At 43.1% G+C, this 23618-nt stretch overlaps 1 protein-coding gene across 1 annotated transcript in view; it reads right to left on the bottom strand.

Moving 5' to 3' along the window:
• Positions 1-23349, bottom strand: part of STAB1 (stabilin 1) — a 426801-nt gene extending 403452 nt beyond the window's left edge. The window contains exons 1-3 of the mRNA XM_063426973.1: positions 23100-23349; positions 3410-3543; positions 2254-2369 (exon numbers count right to left, since the gene is read on the bottom strand). Of these exons, the coding sequence (XP_063283043.1) occupies positions 2254-2369; positions 3410-3543; positions 23100-23168 (319 nt within the window). The 5' untranslated portion in view covers positions 23169-23349. The remainder of the gene's footprint in view (positions 1-2253; positions 2370-3409; positions 3544-23099) is intronic.
• Positions 23350-23618: the final 269 nt, after the last annotated feature.

The raw sequence follows: 23618 nt of genomic DNA, 5'->3' as shown, positions 1-23618 counted from the left end.
AAAAGATATGGGAATTTAAAAAATGCATTAGCAACTAGTTACTTTAACAGAGACAAGAACATGAGACCATTAAATGAGTCAAGACATGGTTTTAGAGGATGTAAATGTTGTAAGGCTTGTGGTAGGGCTTGTGCTCCGACAGTAACACAATTTCTTAGGCAAGTGTAGGGGGCGGAATCTACTATAAAATCCAGGATTGACTGCCACACAGACTGTAGTTTATTAATTGCAGTGTCCATGCAGCAAGCAATATGTGGGGTAAACTAAGACACAACTTAGAGTGCGCATTTATGTAACATCTGTAAAAATCTTACTACTCATTCGGTCCCAGTCCACTGCAACTCATGCTCTGATTTTAATCTCAATCTCTGATTTCTTTCAAAGGCAAGAAATCAGGCCTTCAGGAGCACTCCATACGTCAGTTGTGAAGTGCACTAACTGGCCACCAACCTTTGCTAGCTCCTCCTTTAACACAGGAATAGTACAGTGAAGACATTGTATTCCTTATGTTTGATATAACTGTGTATTGGGGTGCAACAGCCTCCATAAACTGCTTGAAGGTTTGCCCTTCTACCATATTAAAGGGAGCACCTCCAACTGCTTAAGCTAGCCAATCAGCCAAGTAATTTTGCAAGACAGCTACCTGAACATTCCCCAAAAATAAAAAACAACTTAATTGTTCTGGGGTGGGCTGTACAGCCTGGGATGGCTGATGACACTAATTTACTCCTACTTGCCCTATTAGTGCTAGGTGGAGAAGCCACATTATTTTCTTGACTTCACAAGACTGCCTCGTGGTGTGTGAGAAGATATTAGGTTATCCAAGAGTTAGTAAGATGATCCAACACTTTCCCACTGCTGACTTCCATTCCACGCAGTTTTAATTTTGCCAGATGCCCATCACCAATTATGAAATATTACTACACTTTGGAACACCACGGGTGGCGAAGATTCTACCTGCCTTGTCAAATGTTGATGGAAGACTTAACATTAACAACACTGGCTTGCCACTCTTCTCATACACATCTGGAGAGGTGATTTTTTTTAGAGCCTGAGGAGACCTATGTGGTAATGTATGCTTAAGAGAGAGATCCTCAGGCTCCCCGTAGCCTAGTTCCTCACAGTTTACACTTAAAATGACACACCATGAAAGAAATTAAAAAAATGTAAATAAATCAGTGTTTAGTATATATTCCCTCAATGAAAATTATTATGCATTTTATTATTGGGGGTGTATATAAAAGTAGCGTGCCATCCCCTTCTAAACCAGCCCAGACCTTCTGTGCATTCCAATTACAGACTTCCTAATTTAGGTTAATGAGAAGTCTTTGCAGGGTAGGTGATGAGAACAATTGCCTGCCTCTTGTGTTTAGCTCCACTGCGCTAAACCATCTGAAATTAACAAGACTGGTTGTCTGATTGACAACCAGAAGGGTGTGACAAAGTTAATTTCTAAGAGTGTAATTTTCTATTGAAGTCTGTACTTTTTAGAAAAAAAAAAAAAAGAACGGATTCACTCTTTACACAGCAAACTTTTGTGCTTTAGGGGTCTCACATGTCTTCCTTGCTCCTAGGAACTGCTAGAACTTTGTCTTGTGGTCTACTAGTAGTAATTGTAATGCTGCTACCATCAGTTGTGGTGGTAGAAGTAGTAATGGCAGTTGTTTGGAAACTTTGGGTCCTCTCATTCATGTGGATGTCATGTTGACACCTACCTAGAGATTGTTGAAGAACAGGTACACCCCTTCATTGCAATGGTGTTCCCTCTTTCAGCAGGATTGTGATTGGACCACAATCAGGCATTGCTAATGTCAGAAGAGGAATAGATGTTAGCGCCAGGAGTTTCATCCATCACTGGATTCCAGGTAAGTAAATAAACATTGTTGCAGGCGTATTGCAAAATTTAAGGGCAGGTGGTTACTTAATAGTCCCAAATAGAGCACTTTAGATAGAAAACTGTCCCTTTCCCCAAATGGGTTAGAGTAACCATTGAAAACATTTAGAAAGTTTTTCTAACATTATTGAATCATTTGTAAAGCTTATTAAAACAAAGCCTTAGCTCCTTAATTACTCATGGGTGAATACCATCTGGCACTGTGGCTTTTTTACATTAACTTTATTTGGTTAATGTTGCATCTTGTTTATTTCATTGTTTCTGCCTACATTGTTTCTGCCTACATTGTTTCATGCATAAAACACTTACTCAAGATTTCTCTACAATATGAAACCAATGATAAACTGAACTTTACATACCTATACATGCTGATCCCCAATATCCTTTACAGCATTCAGGAGTTATCTGGACAGTTTGACAAGTGTGGGTGCAACCTGTCAGAGATAGAATAACTCCTCCCATATCCACTGTGTAACTAAAAAAAACAACAAAGAATTAATCAAATGTACTAATCATTAATTAGTTACTAAACAATATGTTTAGATTTATGCATTCCAGTTTGTTTAGTCAGCTACTAACACATATATTTCTCTCGCAAGTGACAACGTCATAACGACAATGCATTTGTCATTAAAAGGAACACTTCTACTTCCATAGCAACTAGATATTATGGGGCCTTGAGTGTCTTCAGTGGTGAAACCGACAGTCTTAGCCTATCACTGTCTACCCATTGAGAAACATGGTTTGTACCATTACACTTAATGGGTGGCCACTGGCCAGCCATTCAGCTGTTGGAAAATTGTTTAACTCAGGAAGGATTTTTATTTTCACATTTTGTAATCTATAATACCAATTGTACATCTCTACAGAATCTGATGGTGCTAAATAAATGATAAAATAATAATAATAATAATAATAATAATATCAATGGTATGTTATCTATACAATTAGTTTAAAAAAAAAAAGGCTGATAGCTAATTTAAATAATTGACAAGTAGATGAATAAAAGCACTCGTATTGATAACTGCTTATTTTTTTGGTATTTTTTGCGGGTGGTACCGGAACATTATGACAAATATGCCATCAAGACTGTTGCACACATACTATAAAAAGTACAATGTTGAGATTAACCACACATGTTTATATAATATAACATCTAGAACTAAGCTAGTCACAAAGGAGCACAAGATGTGTAGACTTTTTTGCCTTATGGCCAACCACATACGTGTTTAGTTAAACTAATCCTTTGGTGACTAATACGGACTAAACTGTAGCTCCTAGTGGAGTCAACAGAACCTAACCCATGGAGGGAGGGGGTGGGGGCTATCCAATATACTTAACTCAGGTATTTATGCCTGCACATCAAGAAAAGCCTACTTCGGCTGCACTTAAATCAGGTAGGTATCACCTACAAGGTATCTACAAATTGACTGTGGCCTCTGACAGCTATTTTAACTTCATGTCAAAATCCATTAAAACTAATGATGCACAAAAAGCTATTATTGGCAATCTTACCTGCATCCCCTATTTCCTATTCCCGAAGTAATTTTTGTGCCTTTGGGGCAAGCCCTCCTGATACCAGCTGCACATGAGGTGCATTCTGTTTGCGTCTTGATTACAGTTCGTATATCACAGCGTTTTTGCTTTGGCTGTATAGAGAAAGTAGTATTTTTCAGTAAGAAGTAGAAAAGGTTATGCATTTTCTAGTACCACATATTATTGTCTTAACAACTTAACCATGCAACATTACTGTAAAAATTGTCTTTCAACAGTCTATATTTTTAAAATATGGACTGTCTTTCAACAGTCCATATTTTAGGAGGGCCGTCACAGTTTCGGGGTCCTGTTACACAGTCCTGATTTTGTTTCCTGATGTCCCACATGTGCATATGGTGTATTAGGGTAGTGTAGGGTTTAAAGGTTGGGATAGTGTAAGTGTTAAGGCAAATGGAGGGTGAGGGTTAGGGGGATTGTATGTGTTATGGTGGTGATAGTCCGGATTTAGTATAAGTGTTATGGTAGTGCAGGCATTCAGCATATGTGCTAGTGTTAGAGTTGTATCCATTCAGGGCTGACCCGTCCATTGGCCCCAGTGAGGCCTTGGTTGAAGGCGGCACTTTTACAGGGGTTGGCATTTTGCTGCCCCAGTACACTGTAAAGTACCTGCTGTGGAGCCTGGGCCATATATATATATATATACATATATACATTCATGGGCGTCCGCAGGGGGGGGGGGCAAGGGGGGGCACTTGCCCCCCCTGGATTCTTCAGCTTGTTCTGCTATTTTTCGTGTGAGATTTAAAATGAACTGCAATACCGGCGCCGGCCAGTAGGTGTGTATGGAGAGAGACAGGGACAGGAAGCTGCATCTATCCCTGCTTCTCTCTACTGAGTGAAACCGCAGGGGAGCAACACATGCAGACAACAGAGACAGTCTACAGATCAGGTAAGTGAGGGATGTGGGGGGCTAAAATAGCCTACAGAATAGGGGAGTGAGGGATGGGGGGGCAGCCTATATATTAGGGGAGTGAGGGGTGGGGGGCAGCCTATATATTAGGGGAGTGAGGGATGGGGGGGGCAGCCTATAGATTAGGGGAGTGAGGGATGGGGGGGCAGCCTATAGATTAGGGGAGTGAGGGATGGGGGGCAGCCTATAGATTAGGGGAGTGAGGGATGGGGGGGCAGCCTATATATTAGGGGAGTAAGGCATGGGGGGCAGCCTATATATTAAGGGAGTGAGGGATGGGGGCAGCCTATATATTAGGAGAGTGAGGGATTGGGGGGGCAGCCTATATATTAGGGGAGTGAGGGATGGGGGGGCAGCGTATATATTAGGGGAGTGAGGGATGGGGGGGCAGCCTATATATTAGGGGAGTGAGGGATGGGGGGGCAGCCTATATATTAGGGGAGTAAGGCATGGGAGGGGCAGCCTATATATTAGGGGAGTAAGGCATGGGAGGGGCAGCCTATATATTAGGGGAGTAAGGCATGGGGGGGGGCAGCCTATATATTAGAGGAGTAAGGCATGGGGGGGCAGCCTATAGATTAGGGGAGTAACGCATGGGGGGGCAGCCTATATATTAGGGGAGTAAGGCATGGCGGGCAGCCTATAGATTAGGGGAGTGAGGCATGGGGGGCAGCCTATAGATTAGGCGAGTGAGGCATGGGGGTGGGCAGCCTAAAGATTAGGCAAGTGAGGCATGGGGGGTCAGCCTATAGATTAGGCAAGTGAGGCATGGGGGGAGGGGGGGAGGCTAAATGAAGAGCCAGCAAGGAGCAGGAAGGGTCTGCAAGGAGCAGGGGCAGCAAGGAGCAGGAAGGGTCTGCAAGGAGCAGGGGCAGCAAGGGGCAGGAAGGGTCTGCAAGGAGCAGAAAGGAATCAGAATGAGAAAGGAGCAGAAGGGCGCAAAATAAGCAGAAAGGAGCCGAAGGAGCCAAATATAGAAGACAGTGTCAGAAGAAAAAGAAGACTGTCAAATGAAGGAGAAGAAAAGGAGATTGGAGCAGGAAGGACAAATTAAGTGAACCCTCCACTTTATTCTGGACACCACATCATAAGGCTTTGGTATCTGGGCCTGGCAGGGAATCTCTGAACCTTCTCATCTCCCCAGGTAAAAAAAATATCAGTGTTAATGTGTTCACTTTTATTTACTTAGTGTCAGGAAGCACAGAGTGCTGCTGGGTAGGGGTGTTGCTGATTGGCTAGAGCGGCCAGCTGGCACTCTAAGCCAATCAGTAGCTCCCCATTCATAAAAATGTTTAAAAAAATTATGAACCGTGAACTAGCGATTGGCTTAGAGCGTCAACTGTCAACTCTAGCCAATCAGCGGCACCCATGCCTGACGTCAATCTGCACTTCCTGACACTCCATCTCAGATGCCATTTCAGATACTACTGAGGGACCTGGAGCTGGAGGAAGCCTTTGGGGTTAAACCATTTGAGAGCGGTTTAACCCCTTAAAGGAAAGAGCACCCAGGGGCTTCCTGGCATCATAGCATTTTCATTTAGATGAAGTTGTTATGGTGACCAGAATGTTCCTTTAATTTGCTTAAAGGAACACTATAGTGTCAGGAATACAAACATGTATTCCTGACACCATAGTTGTGAAAACGCTATTCACCCTGGCTTTATGTGATAATCACTATGCTCCTCCCCTTCATGACACTGTCAAAAAGGGGCCAAGCATAGATGTCATTACAATTATGCCCCCCCTGGAAAAATTCCTGTGGACGCCCATGTATACATATGCAGTTTTGGGCCCCCACTACCTACCAGAAGTCCCTCCTGTAACTTCATATCTGCTCCTCTCACAAACCGCAAGAGCATTGCCGCAGGTTACCATGGCAATGCTCAGGCATGCATTACATGCCACGAGGAGTGTTGCCTTAGCAACCTGTGGCAATGCTCTTGTGGCTTGAGAGAGGAGAAGACATGAAGCGTCAGGAGGGAAACATCAGACTTCTGGGCCCCCATTGCCATAGGACACAACAAAATGTGCCACTGGACCAAATAAACTGATCACCCCTCACAGCCCTACTACACACATTGCACACACTACACATAAACACTGCTTACACTACACGCACTACACACAGACACTGCATCCACTACACACAGATATTGCATTCACTAGACACACTATGTACAGACACTACACACAGACACTGTATCCACTACACACAGATATTGCATTCACTAGACACACTATGTACAGACACTACACACAGACACTGTATCCACTACACACACTACATGCACTACACACATACACACTACACACACTACAAACACTACATGTACTACACACAGATACTTCATCCACTACACACACACTACATGCACTACACACAGACACTGCGTACAATACACACACTACATGCACTATACACAGACACTGCATACACTACACACACTTCATACATAATTGCACACACTACACACAGACACTGCATGCACTACACACAGACATTGCATCCACTACACACATTACACACACAGACTGCATCCATTACACACAGGCACTGCATCAACTACACACACTGCATCCACTAGACACTACATGCACTACACACAGGCACTGCACCACACACACTACATGCACTACACAGAGATACTGCATACATTACCTGCACTACACACTGTCACTGTATCCACTACACACATTGCATACACTGCACACACACACTACATGCATAACACACAGACACTGCATTCACTACACTTCACACAATACACAAACACAGACACTGCACCCAGTACACAAACACAGACAATGCACCCACTACACAACATTCACTACAATGACACCCACTACACTGCATCCACACACTCTGTATCCACTATACACACTGCCACTGGCGTACATACCGTGGTCGCAGGGGTCGCAGCTGCGACCAGGCCCGTCACTCCAGCGGTCCAGCCGCCCTGTAGACCCTGCAAATGGGTACCCGCTGTCATGTTTTGTGGCCCCAGCCCGCGTGGCAAACCTCAGTTCAAGGGGGTCCATCGGGTGGCCCATGCTCATAGGGCCACCCGATGGAGATGGATTTTCAGGGGGCCCGGTCAGCGCTGTGATGATATCAGACATAGCTGGTAGGAAGTGACTGCCCCGGTCACTCCCAACAATTATCAGAGAGCCACGCTGTAGGAAGGAGGGGAAAGTCACCCTCCTGCAAAAGGTAGGAAACAGGAGGGTGTCTTAAATATTTTGTATATGTGTGTGTCTGTATGTGTATGTACGTGTCTGTGTGTGTCTCTGTATGTGTGTGTGTCTCTGTATGTGTGTGTGTCTCTGTATCATACAGACACATACATACAGACAGACACAAACAGAGACACACACATACACACAGACTGTATGTATGTATGTGACTGTATGTATGTATGTGTGTCTGTCGGTGGGGGGGTGTCTGTCTGTATGTATCTGTCTGTATGTATGTGTCTGTCTGTGTATATGTGTCTGTATGTGTGGATGTATGTGTATGCCTGTATGTATGTGTCTGGGGGCAGGGCCCTCTGGGGGCGAGGGGAAGGGACACACACAGATCAGTTTCGCACCGTGGCCCCATGGATTGTGTGTACGTCACTGCACACTGCATACAATACACACACTCCTGGATGTACGTGAGGTTTGGGGGGCAGCATTTTTTATACTTCGGCTGTCACTTGGAAGTCTTAAGCCATTCATAATAATAATAATAATAAACTATATATTCATAATAATAATTTACTCTATATTAACCCCTTAAGGATTGAGCCAATTGTACAAGTTGTAATCAAAATAAAACGTAAACAAAACCTTTAATTTTCGCTATATGTGGTTCAACCATAATTCACCTCTTTCATATTAAGTGTACCCACACTTATTATATATCATTTTGTTCAGGAGAAACAGGGCTTTCATTTCACAATAAATATTTATGAATGAAACATAATTTATGAATATGAATACAATTTTAAAAAGTGTTAGAAATTAAGATTTATTTTTTATTTTTCAGTGCCATAATACTGTTGGATTTTACTGCAATAAAATACACATATTTGTATTCAGAAATGTCTCACAAGTACACCAGTATCCTCCATGTACAGGTTTTATGGGTTTTTGGAAATTTACAGGAGTCAAATGAAGGGCTTTCCCCTTTTCCATGTTTGCACATTGAAATTTGCTAGATTGGTTTGCTGGGCCTATGTTGCCTTTTAGACCATACGGTAGCTCAGGAATGAAAATTAACCCTGTCATGGCATACCATTTGTAAAAGTAGACAACCCAAGGTATTCAAAATGGGGTATATGTCTAGTATTTTTTAGTAGAAACTTAGTCACAAACGTTGGTCAAAATTAATGTTCATATTAGCAGACATCCCAATTAGCAAAAATGCATTCACCAGCTTCGGTGCCACCCACCCCCACGCATGCGCGCACCCTCCTCCCAAACAGGCATACACAGCCCACAAACATGTATGAACACCTTGACACAGAGATACATGCACTGGCACATTCACAGTGACACACAGATACACACATTGAAACACACACTCAGATACACACACTGGCACATACACTGAGATACACACACTGGCACATACACTGAGAACCACTCACTGGCACATACACACACACACACACACTCACACAGATGCACACTGACACAGAGATACACACACTGACATACAGATACACACACACACTGACACAAACACACAGATACAGATACATACACTGACATACAGATACACACACTGTCAGACCTTCCGGCATTCGCTAACCGTGGACTTCCGGGTTCTCGGAGCGCGGCCACTCCCCCTCCTATGACGTGGTCGTTCCCAGGGTTCATAGAGAGACCGCGTCAACACCACAGTGCTGGATCAACTCGAAAGCTCCCGCGAACTTCAAACTGAATATTTACTACTTCTACTGTGTATCGGACCCGGACTGTTTAATCGTTTACCCTCCTTCTCCTCTCCTACGACCTCGGACTGTTTTTGGATATTCTCTTGCCTGCTGCAACCTCGATTCTCTGTGGAATCTCTATCACCAATTTGGATTATCGCTCCTTCATAAGTTAAGTAAACCAGATTGGCTCAAGCTTAATATATAACCATCCTAATTCTAAGTGGTTCGCTATCTGCTCCACCTAAACTCCTAACCTTGTTTTCAACACCTACTAATTAATCATCTGCATCCTAATTTGGAACTTCTCGCTGGTTGTGTTAAATTTGCCTTATCTTAAAACAACTTCAACTCCGCTGCTGTTTATAACCTGCCAGGAATTAAAGAGACAGTTCAAATTGATTATCTTTTTTATTTAAAAGCAATAAACATTATCAAGCTCAGAAATCTGCAGTTGTTTCCATCTTATCAACAATTGAGCATTACAGATTGATCCAGCCTAATTAATGGATACAGCAGATCTCACTTCTGAAATCACCAGATTAAACCAAAGAGTGGATACTCTTACTCAAGGCATGCAAGATCTACAGATCACCAATGAAAGAATCCTTACTTATGTAAGGGACTTGCAAACACATACTCCTCACACAGTTACACACTCGGCTAGTGACCCTGCTGTCTCCAACCCCGAAAAATTCTCTGGAGACAGGTCCCAATACCGAGAGTTTATCAATTCTTGCAAGTTGTTGATTGCATTAAAACCCCGATCATATCCCACTGAAAGATCTAAAGTTTGTTCTGTTATTTCATTTTTGAGAGGTGAACCCATGGCCTGGGCTCATTCCTTTCTTGAGAATGATGATCCCATATTGGATTCTCTGGATGAATTCTTTGAAGCCATGTCTCTTCTTTACGAAGACCCAAACAAACAAGCGACTGCAGATTTAACCATTAGAACACTGCAGCAAAGAAACCGGCCTGTCGAAGATTACATTGCTGAATTCAAACGATGGGCACCAGAAACTCAGTGGAATGACATAACTCTACGTAACCAGTTCCGTATTGGGTTATCTGAAGCTGTCAAGGATGAGCTCTCCAGAACTGAACTACCTACTACACTAAATACACTTATCCAACTGTCAATCAGTATCGACAGAAGACTTAGGGAAAGAAAAGCTGAGAAATCACTCACTAGCTCTCTATGGAAAAAACCCTTCACCTCTTCAAAGGCACCGGAGAAACCTATAACTCCCGCTGAACCTATGGAAATAGGGGTTGTGAGAAGTCCTCTTACTCCAGAAGAGAGAACCAGAAGAAGACAAATGAACCTCTGCATGTACTGTGCTTCGCAAGAACATGTGGTCCCAGACTGTCCCCTATTGAAACGTCCAAGAGGCGGTAAGCATGGTTCTACCACGACTGTAATGAGTGTACTTCCTTCTAAACCAACCTCTCATTTCTCCTCTGTTTCTCTCATATTACAGTGGGACAAAGAAAGAATTACGACTAAGGCCATTATTGATTCCGGTGCTAATGGGGTGTTCCTGGACTCATCCTTTGTTACAAAAAATAAAATTCCTTGTGTTCAAAAACGTAATTCCGTCTCTGTCAGAGTTATTGATGGCTCCTTAATCTCCTCGGGGCCCATTCGCCTTGAAACTGTCCCTTTAAGGACTACTACTAATTATGTCCATTCTGAATTTCTTGTTTTTGATGTCATAAATTCTCCTCTTTATCCAATAATATTAGGGATAGACTGGTTACGGACTCACAACCCACTTATTACATGGGCTCCTTTCTCTCTCACGTTTAACTCTGCATATTGCCAGGGAACATGTCTACAACACATCCCCATTTTGCATGTTACTGGGGAATCCACTATACCTTCCAGCTATTCAGAGTTCGCTGATGTGTTCAGTAAAAAGGAAGCAGAGACACTTCCTCCTCATCGACCCTATGATTGTCCGATTGACCTTGTTCCTGGTGCTCCTATCCCTTTTGGACATATTTATCCTCTCTCTGAATCAGAGTTAAAAACCCTCAAGGAATACCTGGATGAAAACCTCCGTAAGGGGTTCATTAGACCTTCCTGTTCACCAGCCGCTTCCAGCATGTTTTTTGTAAGAAACAAGGACCAGACTATACGGCCAATCATCGATTACAGGTCTTTAAATAAAATAACTATCAAGAATCGTTACCCTCTTCCCCTGATCAATGAGTTGATTGAAAGATTAAGAACAGCTACCATCTACACTAAACTTGACCTTCGTGGGGCATATAACCTTGTTAGAATCAAGGCCAATGATGAATGGAAAACGGCGTTCAGGACCCGATATGGTCTTTACGAATATCTTGTCATGCCCTTCGGGCTATGTAACGCCCCTGCAACCTTTCAGCATTTCATTAACGATATCTTCCGAGATCTCCTAGACGTTTGTGTCATCATTTACTTAGATGATATTCTCATCTACTCCAACAACCTTGAAGAACACAGAAAACACGTGAGATGGGTATTATCCAGATTAAGAACACACAAATTATACGCAAAACCAGAAAAATGTATATTTGAAGTCAATGAAATCACTTTTTTGGGATATGTTATCTCCCCTCATTCAATAAGTATGGATACCTCCAAAATAGATTGCATTGTCAACTGGTCTACTCCTACTAATACTAAAGACTTACAACGTTTTCTGGGATTTGCCAACTTCTATAGGAAGTTCATTAAAAATTACTCCAAGGTTGCTCATCCCCTCAACCTGCTCAATAGCAGTAAACGGTCCTTTGCTTGGAACGATAAGGCTCAAGCAGCCTTTGATGAATTAAAACGGAGATTCACAAGTGCTCCCATTCTTCAACTACCTAATCCTGCTTTTCTCTACGTCATGGAAACGGATGCTTCTGACACAGCTATCGGGGCTGTCCTCTCTCAACACCAAACGCCTCAAGATCCTCTCCATCCAGTAGCTTTTTTTTCACGATCTTTGTCTCCTGCTGAACGAAATTATCCTGTAGGAGAAAAAGAATTATTAAGTATTAAAGCTGCATTCGAAAACTGGCGTCACATACTTGAAGACACAAGCACTCCTGTAATTGTTTATACCGACCACAGGAACCTTGAATATCTTCATTCCAACAAAACACTCTCTGCCAGACAAGTACGCTGGAATCTTTTCTTTTCCCGTTTCAATTTTCAAATCATCTACAGACCTGGATCCAGAAACAAAAAGGCAGATGCCCTGTCCAGAATTCACCAAGATCTTCCTGTAAACGAAACTCAACCTCCTAAAATCATAGGTATTATTTCGTCATTAATTGATGATATTAAACATCTTAAAGAAGAAGATCTTGAACTTCCCAAACAAGGCAATCTATCAAAAAAGGACGGTATGTACTACTTCAAAGACAGGTTATACATTCCTCCCTTGCTTAGGAATAAAATACTCTCCTTGATTCATGATTCCCCTCTGGCTGGTCATCCTGGTACAAGGAAAACACTGGAGCTGTCTAAAAGATATTACTGGTGGCCTCGCCAGGACAGAACCATAGAATCTTATGTCAAAAACTGCCCAACCTGTCTGAGATCAAAATCTGACCATCATCCACCATTCGGTCAATTACTGAGCCTACCTGTTCCAGAAAGACCTTGGCAGTCCATCTCAATGGACTTCTTGGTAGAACTCCCTCCTTCGCAACATCATACCACCATTCTGGTAGTGGTAGACCGTTTCACCAAGATGTCCCATTTTATTCCTTTAAAGAAATTACCCTCTTCATCTGAACTTGCAAAAATATTCATCAACAACATCGTGAAACTCCATGGTCTTCCTGAAGAAATCATATCAGACAGAGGAACACAGTTCACCTCCAAATTCTGGAATGAGATGTGTTCCTCCCTCAACATTCAACGTAAATTATCTTCAGCCTATCATCCCCAAACCAACGGACAAACAGAGAGAGTTAATCAATGTGTTGAACAATACTTGCGGTGTTATTGCTCTCATTTACAAGATGATTGGATCACGTGGTTACCAATGGCAGAGTTCTCATACAACAACTCGGTACACGCTAGTAGCAAAATGACTCCATTCTTCTCAAATTTTGGATTCCATCCTTCTTCATTCCCCGATCAAGGACTTCCTTCTTCTAATCCATACGTCTCCAACCATAACTCGTTCATGTCTGCCCTCTTCCTCAGGTTACGTGATAACCTTAAAAATGCATCATCTGCTCAGAAAAAGTTTTTCGATACTGGTAGACGACCTTCCCCTACTTACAAGGTTGGTGATCTAGTATGGCTCTCTTCAAAAAACATTGTCACCAACCGTCCCTCAAAGAAACTGAGTTCACTCTTTCTTGGCCCTTTTCGTATATTGTCGCTTATCAACGAAAACGTGGTTAGATTGAAACTTCCACCTACCATGAAACTACATCCAGTCTTCCATGTGTCATTGCTTAAACCACACCACTCCGACCCTTTCATGAGGGATGTTCTTACCACTCCTGATCCCATTCTGGTACAAGGTGAAGAGGAATACGAGGTCCAGAGGATTCTCGATTCACGAATCCATCGTGGTTCCTTACAATATCTTGTCCGGTGGAAGGGCTACGGAGTTGACGAAGATTCATGGGTGTCGTCCTCCGCGGTGCATGCTCGTCGACTTATCAATGCGTACCATGCTCGCTACCCATCCAGACCTCGTTGACAGCATCCGGTGGCTGCTTCTTAGGAGGGGGGTTCTGTCAGACCTTCCGGCATTCGCTAACCGTGGACTTCCGGGTTCTCGGAGCGCGGCCACTCCCCCTCCTATGACGTGGTCGTTCCCAGGGTTCATAGAGAGACCGCGTCAACACCACAGTGCTGGATCAACTCGAAAGCTCCCGCGAACTTCAAACTGAATATTTACTACTTCTACTGTGTATCGGACCCGGACTGTTTAATCGTTTACCCTCCTTCTCCTCTCCTACGACCTCGGACTGTTTTTGGATATTCTCTTGCCTGCTGCAACCTCGATTCTCTGTGGAATCTCTATCACCAATTTGGATTATCGCTCCTTCATAAGTTAAGTAAACCAGATTGGCTCAAGCTTAATATATAACCATCCTAATTCTAAGTGGTTCGCTATCTGCTCCACCTAAACTCCTAACCTTGTTTTCAACACCTACTAATTAATCATCTGCATCCTAATTTGGAACTTCTCGCTGGTTGTGTTAAATTTGCCTTATCTTAAAACAACTTCAACTCCGCTGCTGTTTATAACCTGCCAGGAATTAAAGAGACAGTTCAAATTGATTATCTTTTTTATTTAAAAGCAATAAACATTATCAAGCTCAGAAATCTGCAGTTGTTTCCATCTTATCAACAATTGAGCATTACACACACACACAGACACAAACACTCCATTGGATCTGCTTAGTGATTGGCTTTTAAAGGGCTGGCACCCTACCAGATCTGCTTAGTGAGTATTAGGAAGGGGGGCACAAATCATGTGTAGTATCCTGGAAAACCAATACATACAATCTGATTGTGACAAAACCAACCTCGCCACTGGGCATTGGAGAAGCCTGTTTACCCGCCTCTTACCTTTGGACTATGGCCCTGGGAGATTGGGCCCTTTAAAAACAGTGTTCGGCCCTAACAGAGTGCATGTCACTCATTCTGGCCCTTTAATTACTGTGGGAGAAGGATTGGCACTTTTTATATGGCACTTCGGATGCTGCCGAAGTTGCCGAAGTCACCGAAGTTGTCGAAGTCGTCGAAGTGACCGGCATCGGACAAAGGACCACGTGGCGGCGGCCATTTTAACGCCGAACACCGTCGACCCTTACCATCGCCTCCGCTTCGACACTTCAACTAAAGTCGAAGTACCGGCAACCCTTCGAACGGGACTTAGCCGTTTTTTATGCAGGAAATTGACCGACCGCACAGCCCAAATCCATGGAACTGTTTTGGCCAAGAAAATGTGCTTGCGGTCGGTCATAAAAGGACTTCAGTGTAACTTTTTATCTACTGGAGGGATTTGTATGATTTTTGAGAATGTTTATGTTTAACGTATGCTGAGTCTGAATATGTAATTTATGGAGATTGGATGTATGGTTTTAGAGTTATGAAAGTTGGGTAAAAAGTATGGATAAGGGGAGGGAATATGTGGGATGCAACTGTGATATGATTGGTTATTTTATCCCTCCCTGTGGGCGGTCCTGTATTTGCAACAACTGTAATAAAAGCCAGACTGGGTGTGCTAGCACCTCAGATCATCTTGGACCTTCATGAAGTTTCGGCTCATGTTTGGGGGATTGGAGAACTACACTCTGGGGATTGCTATAATCACTATACTCCCCAGGGTATAATCACTAAGCTCTGCTAAGAGCTTGTTTTTGTTCCTACTCTCTGGAATTCAGAGAGGTCCACCTACTGGAAGCTGGACCCTGGTCTTGGGCCCAGAGTGGGTGGAGACGGTGAGACCCCAACCAAGCTGCGGCGTTTCGTGGGGTCTGCAGTGGTTATGGTGTCGGGCAGAGTGCTTGGAGTCCTCGGAAAGCACTAGGAGCATCCGTCAGCGGAGGGTACCCGGTCGGGGTGCCAGCGGTCCTGTTACACTGATATACATTGCATGTCAGATTGTGTGTGTGATTTCCGGGGTATTATACATGGTGTGTGGGTGTCAGGGAGCCACATGCAAAATGCAGGAGTCTCCCAGAACTACCGGGAGACTTGGGATATCTGTATTAGTTTTTCTGCATTTTTCACAAATAAACTGCCTTTTCATCAATTATATCATAAACATTATACATTTTACTACTCTAAAACAAACATATTTGTATTCGGAGATTATAACAGTATCCCCATGCACAGGTTTTATGGTGTTTTTGAAATTTACAGGGTAAAATATAGGGCTTGCCAATTACATTCTTTTGACTATCTGCAGATCCCTCAAATTATATTTAATAAAAGCACGTAATGATGTAAAATGAATAGTTAAATTAGTTATTATGAATAGTTAAAAAAAACAAAAACGGTGTGTGTGTGAGTGAGAGTGCTGATAGTATCAGGGGTGCAGTGTGTGTGTGTGAGTGAGGGTGCTTTGAGTATCAGGGGTGCAGTGTGTGTGTGTGAGTGAGGGTGCTGTGAGTGTCAACGTGTAGTGTGTGTGAGGGTGCTGTGAGTGTCAGGGGTGCAGTGTGTGTGAGTGAGGGTGCTGGGAGTGTCAGGGGTGCAGTGTGAGGGTGCTGTGTCAGGGGTGCAGTGTGTGCGTGAGTGAGGGTGCTGTGTCAGGGGTGCAGTGTGTGCGCAAGTGAGGATGCTGTGAGTATCGGGGTCCAGTGTGCAGGCCCGGACTGGCCATCGGGCACACCGGGCAAATGCCCGATGGGCCGCGGTGGCCATGGGCCGAGGCTGGCAGGGGAGGTCCCAGGATCTCCCCTGCCGGTCTATGCAGGGCGCCGGCCCTGTTGTATTCCATGGAGGGCCGGTGGGGAGATCAAAGATCTCCCTCACCGGCCCACTTGGACAGACATGCGGCTGGGGAGGGAGGGAGAAGACCCGGCGGAGCTCTCTCTCGAGATCGGGGGCATTGCCATGGCAATGACCGGATCTTGCGAGAGTGAACTCTAGCCCGCAGGCTAGAGTTCACTCACCACTGGACCACCAGGGATGGTGTGCGAGTGCCAGCCCCCTCCCAGGCTAAAGGTAAGAAGGGAGGGGGGGACATAATGCCTGCTTATTTTATTTTTATTTTTTTACCCCCCCCCCCCACACACACACAATCCCTTCTATCATTCACACACAGCACATCACACCCAGCACACCCATCACACACAGCACTCTCACAACCATCACACACAGCACTCTCACACACAGTACCCCTCACACGCATCACACACAGCACCCACACACACAGCACTCTCACACCCATCACACACAGCACTCTCACACCCATCACACACAGCACTCTCTCACACAGCACTCACACCCATCACACATAGCACTCTCACACACAGCACTCTCACACTCATCACACACAACACCCTTACACACACAGCACCCTCACACACATCATAAACAGCACCCTCACACACAGCACCCACACACACATCACACACAGCACCACTCAAACACAGCATCCATCACACACACATACTGCACACTTCACATACACACTAGATCCCTCACAGACACCCACTGCACACCTCACACATACACACTGCACCAAACACACACACACAATACTTCTGGTATCAGGGCTGTCCTAAAAGACTGTAATATTATTGCAATTTGTGTGTTATTTTTGTTCCTATGGTTAAAATGTATGTGGGATTCGTGTAATTGTTCGGTAGTTTCCAACCGTACTCCATACGAATGTAAACTACCGAACCAATAGACCACCCCAGAGAGAAGTGTGTACCTTATTAATCGTTCACACTTCTCTAACTGCAGGTTAATCGGTACTTTAGTGCTGTATCTGGGTGGCCGCTGTTCGGTATACGAACACGTGGCGGCGGCCATCTTACACACGAAAATCTCAGCGGTGTTTGGTCGTCGAGTGTCTGGAAACTCAAATCGGACACTCGATTACCCGAACACCGCTGAGACCTCCATGGCTCCGTAACTCCCGAACGGGAAGGCTAATCAGTCTCCCGTTCGGTAGTTTCAAAGTACCGAACAAGGGGATTCATACGAATCCAAGATTAATCGTGGATGGCACTATTTGATGTGTATTTTACCTCCCGAACGAAGACTGACCGCAGGGCCAAAACCTATGGAACTCTTTTCGGATACCACCTCGTGTGCGTCGGTCAAATTACACCCTCCACCTAACTCCCGAACCCCTGGACCAATCTGGGTGATTTTTGGATATGTTAGTCACCCAGATCAGGGCTACCAGGGGGTACCCTCAGCATTATTGTAACTGCTTGTTTTGGGGTACATTCAGAACTGAGGGAAAACTACAGTATGTGCAATGGGATTAAGTGTCATACTGAGAGGAGGAAATGTGTGGGAGGTAACGGTTATATTATTGGATACTGTCCTAATTAATGTGAATCCCTCCCTTGCATGGGAGAATGCTTTATAAGGAGACTGTGTGGATTAAAAGTCAGTCCTGCTCCTGATGCTCTGTGTCGTCCAGTCATTGGGATCTGTATGGGGATATTCTTGGATTACTTTATTTGCTGGAATTACTGCTTCATGGTGTTTTTACTACTTGTTCCTGAGCCTCACTGGGATCTATAGTGGAGTTAACCTGTGGAATATCAGGCCTCCGCTACACATACACACACACACTACAGCACCTCTCACACACATACTGCACTCCTAAACACATTACGTTCTAGACACACACTAGATCCCTTTATACACTCTGAATACTTATAAACACACACTCACTAGATCTCCTACACATTCTGGGTTCTTCAAACACACACTAGACTCCTGTATACACACACACTACATTCCTAAAATACACACTCTGGATCCCTTATAAACACACTAGATTCATTGTAAACAAACACATACTACATCCTCTACAACCCTTACAAACACTACATCACCTATATGCTGTGTGTGTGTGTGTGTGTGTTTGTGAGTGTGAGGGAGCTGTGAGTGTCAACGTGCAGTGTGTGTGTGTGTGAGGTTGATGTGAGTGGGAGGGAGGGGGGACCATGCTGCCATCCCTGGTGGTGCCAGTGGTGAGTGAACTCTAGCCTGTGGGGCTAGAGTTCACTCTTGCGAGACCGAGAGGGTTGGCATGGCAACTCTCCGAATCTCGCGAGAGGAACCTGGCAGAGCTGCAAGATAGAGCTCTTCCGGGTTCCACACCTGTCTCATTTTTTCTCTTCCCTGTCGGTGGCTGCAATACACTACATGTGGGCCGGTTAGGGATATTTTTGATCTCCCCACCGGCCGATCATGGATGCAGCAGGGCCGGCGCTAGGATAGTGCCGGCCCTGCATAGACCGGCAGGGGAGATGTTGTGATCTCCCCTGCCAGCCTCGGCCCATGGCCACTGCGGCCCACCGGGCTTATGTCCGATTCCCAGTCTGGGCCTGCTTCCCCCAACCCCACTCCCTCTATGCTCATCCGTACCCACTACAGCTGAAAAATGTTCTGCTCTGCTCCTGTACTCCCGCCCCAAAACCTGTTCCCTCGATCCTATTACCTCATACCTCACCTGCACTCTGTCTCCCTCTCTTGCTTTCCCTATCACTAACATTTTCAATCTCTCCCTTTCCTCTGGCACATTTCTTTCACTCTTCAAACATGCAACCGTAACCCCAATTCTAAAAAAGCCCAGCCTTGACCCCAACTCCCCACCCAACTACCAGCCTATCTCGCTACTGCCATTTGCTTCCAAGATCCGTGAGAGAGTTGTGTATGCGATATGGACTTCCTCAAATCCAACTCGCTGCTTCAACCGCTTCCTTCTGGATTCCACACTCTGTTGAAACGGCTCTGACAAAAGTATCCAACGATTTAATCGCTGCTAAATCTCCCCGCCATTAATCTAATTCACCTTGATCTTTCTGCTGCCTTTGACACTGTTGATCATCACAGCTTCTTCTCATTCTCTATAAGGAGAGCAGGATACTGCTCCCTCCTGGTGCTCCTCCAACCCCCTCTCTGTTTGCATTCCCCAAAGTTATGTCATTGGGCCCCTACTGTTCTCTATGTATACTGTCTCCTTGGTAAACTAATCAGCTCCATTGGCTTCCATAATCATTTATATGTGTATGACACGCAAATTTACCGGTCCTCTCCTGATCTCTCTCCGCCCATCTTGACTCATGTCTGACTACTTCTCTGCGATTTTCAACTGGATGGCTGTTCACTTCCTTAAATTCAACCTATCTAAAACAGAACTTCTGGTCTTTCCTCCCTCAAGTGTAACTACTCCCGTGTCTGTCTCCCTTCAAGTCAATAGCGCTACCAATACCTCGCAGGCTCGCTGCCTAGGTGTTCTCATCTTCCTATCTGCCTGCACCTCCCATGCCCCCTCCTCTTCCAGTAAGATATAAGGCTCAATTTAAAATTCTGGTGCTTGCTTACAAGTCCCTACATAATGCTGCTCCAACCTACCTAACCTCCCTAATACACAGCTATGTCCAGTCTAGGCCCCTGCACTCAACCGAAGACCTACGTCTATCCCCTGTCCATACTCCCACCTCTATCCTCTGTCCATACATCTTCAAGACTTCTCCAAGGCTGCACCTTTTCATGTGGAACTCACTTCATGTCTCCATTAAACTTTTACCCAGTCTCCATTTTCATCCCCACACCCTGAGTCCTCTCCTGTCACTGTCAAAAATAATGTACTAAGCCCTCAAGAAATAATTTTCTAGGAACCTACTTCTTTACTTACCTACTTTTACCATTGTGTCACTATACCCCACTCCCTCTAGCATGTAAGCTCATTGAGTAGGGCCCTCAACATCCTCTGTTCCTGTGCATCCAACTTGTCAGGTTACAATTACATGTCTGTTAGTCCATCCATTGTACAGCGCTGCAGAAATTGATGGCGCTATGTAAATAATAAAATAATAATAATATTTTTTTTTTTTTTTACCATTAGGACAAGTAGTTTGTCCAACGTTTTGCACCATTCTCATATTGTTACATTCTGTACTGTGTTGTGTCTGTTGAGGATCTGGGTCTGTTGAGGGAAAGTATGGCTAGAAGGTTGGAAGAGTCTTTAAACTAGTAGTAGGGAAATGACACATACATCTACAAAAAAAAAGGTAGAACAGAAAGGAGGTAGGCTTTAGCTCAGGGCAAGGAGGGTGGAGATGAGGCAAGGTAAGATCAGAAAAGAGGAAGTGTGTAATACAATTTTGCACAGTAGTGGCTCATGGCAATATTAAATGTTTGCTTACACATGCAAGGAGCCTAAATAACAAAACAGGGGAATTGCTGGCAATAACATATTCTAATCAATATGACATAATATGCATAATGGAAAGGTGGTGGGATGAAATACATGACTGGGCAGTTGACTGGTTACACATTGTTTAGATATCTGCTTAGGACAAAAGAGTGGAAATCAATTAATGGCTGGATTATAAACCAGCTAATATTAATATTGATGAGAAAGAACAGCTGTTAAGGCACACTGGGAAAGTTGCACATCTGGTATCACTTTAGTTATTGGAGATTTTAATTACCAGACATACATTAAGATAGAGAGACTAGTACTCCAGCTAGGGGGTTTGAGTTTTGAACCTGTTAAATGACACCTTCATTTCACAGCTGGTAGAAGCACCAACTAGGAAAACAAAAAAAAGTTTTAAGGTAGATGAATTTGAGTAAAAAATATGAAATTGTAGTTTCACTGAAATCAGAGAAGGATGTGTTAGTAAATACTGTACAGGGAGTACTAATGAAATATCGCTGTACACAAATATAAGTGGCTTCAAGCAGTAAAAACAAAATGGCGATTTTTGTGTAAAAAAAGGTAAAACTAATATGAACACTAACTTTGGCAAGGGTTTGTGACTAAGTGGCTACTAAAAGAGACTGGACATACTACATTTTGAATACACCGGTTGTCTTCTTTTGAAAATGGTATGCCATGATGGGGGTAATTTCCATTACTAGGCTGGGATACGATCTGAAAAGCAACATAGGCACAGCAATACAATCGGGCAAATTTTAATGTGTATAAACTGAAAAGAAGAAGCCCTATCTTTGACCTTGTAACTTTACAAAACCTCAGAAAATCTGTACATGAGGGGCACTGTTGTAGTTGTGACACAATGCGGATCACAAATATGAGTGTTTTATAGCAGTAAAATATATAAGGAGGATACCCTCAGTGAAAGTTCAGTTTTTGTGTGACAAATACAAAAAAAAAACATGACCACTAAGTTTGCCCAGGGTTTGTGACTAAGTGGCTACTACAAAAGACTGGACCCCATTTTAAATACCCTTGGTTGTCTACTTTTGTGCCTTGATGGTAGTGCTACATGGTCCCATGTTGTGCCCAGCAAACCAATCTGGCAAAATTCAATGTGTAAAAATAAAAATTGACAAACTGTATATTTGGCCCTTTAACTTTCCAAAACACCATTAAACCTGTACATGTGGGGAATCTTGGTACTTGTGGGACATAACAGCATACAAATATGTATTTTATTGCAATAAAAGTTGAGTGTATTATGACATTAACAGTTAAAATGCCATACAAAACTTGGAAAAAAATAAAATAATTTCACAGTTTATTTTATTTTATTAATATTAAGTTATGTTTTGTATATAACTATGTGATGTGAAATAAAAGCTCTATTTCTTCTGCACACAATGATATGTAATAAAAGTGGGTGCACATAATATAAAATAGTTAAATTATGCCTGAACATAGCTCATATAAAATATTTCTCAATAAAGAATAACAAACAAAAACCAAACAAAAAAAACACAGCGTTACATATTCCAGAATAATATGCCAAAATAAATTAACCATTTAATTTTTGCTGGCTACATCTTCTGCTACGACCATCTACTCTGCACAAACTTAATTCAAACAAGAAATTGTCAGAGCAGAATCCAGACATTCTCCAAAACAAGAAAAAAATCAAAGCTGAGTTAAGGGAACAAGCACATTACCCGTAATTCAGTATACGTCAGAGTAATAACATCCAATACATACATTTCTGAATCAGTAGGAAACCACAAAACAGCTTGTTTTAGGCAAACTTAAGATTTCATAAAATGAGTGTAACTTATTTCTTATATAATGATATGCTTCCAACAAAATCAAGTAATATATTCCTAATTTCATGCAGTTATTGAAACAAAGCAAAAAGATAAAATAATATTGCTTACCGGTGCTAAGAAAGCCAAGCATGTCGCTATACAGCTCATTAAAAAGATATGGTGGAATATTATATTCATCTCTAATTAGGTAGTTCATGGGCTGTTGCTGTTTGTTCTGTTGGTCTGAGAATGAGGTGACGCACAGTCCAAAATTTGTAAATGTCTTCGATCATTGTTAAACTATATATCTGTTTGTTCTTCCGGTTTATGTACTAATGCTAAAATTGCAAATCTGCTGGATTTTATCTACATACCACAACCTTTTCATTTTGAAAACTTAAAGTCAAAAGCAGAAAAAAAAAAAAAATGAAGAAAAAAAAGTACAACAAAACAGGAAGAACTGAGGATTTCCTTTTTCATATCAGTTTAAAACAAATGGAAGGAAATCCCAGTTTTCTAGTGACCGGAATGGAAAAAATGCACCTCTTGATTATTTGCAAAATGATGAGAATGCAGTTTGTGAATCAGTCAATTATTTTCTTTTTTTTTTTTAAATGGTGTAGGTTATGTCATATGATGTTAAAGGAC

The sequence above is a fragment of the Pelobates fuscus genome, chromosome 7, assembly GCF_036172605.1.
Source record: "Pelobates fuscus isolate aPelFus1 chromosome 7, aPelFus1.pri, whole genome shotgun sequence".
Taxonomy (NCBI): domain Eukaryota; kingdom Metazoa; phylum Chordata; class Amphibia; order Anura; family Pelobatidae; genus Pelobates; species Pelobates fuscus.
This window is presented reverse-complemented; position numbering and strand designations above follow the sequence as displayed.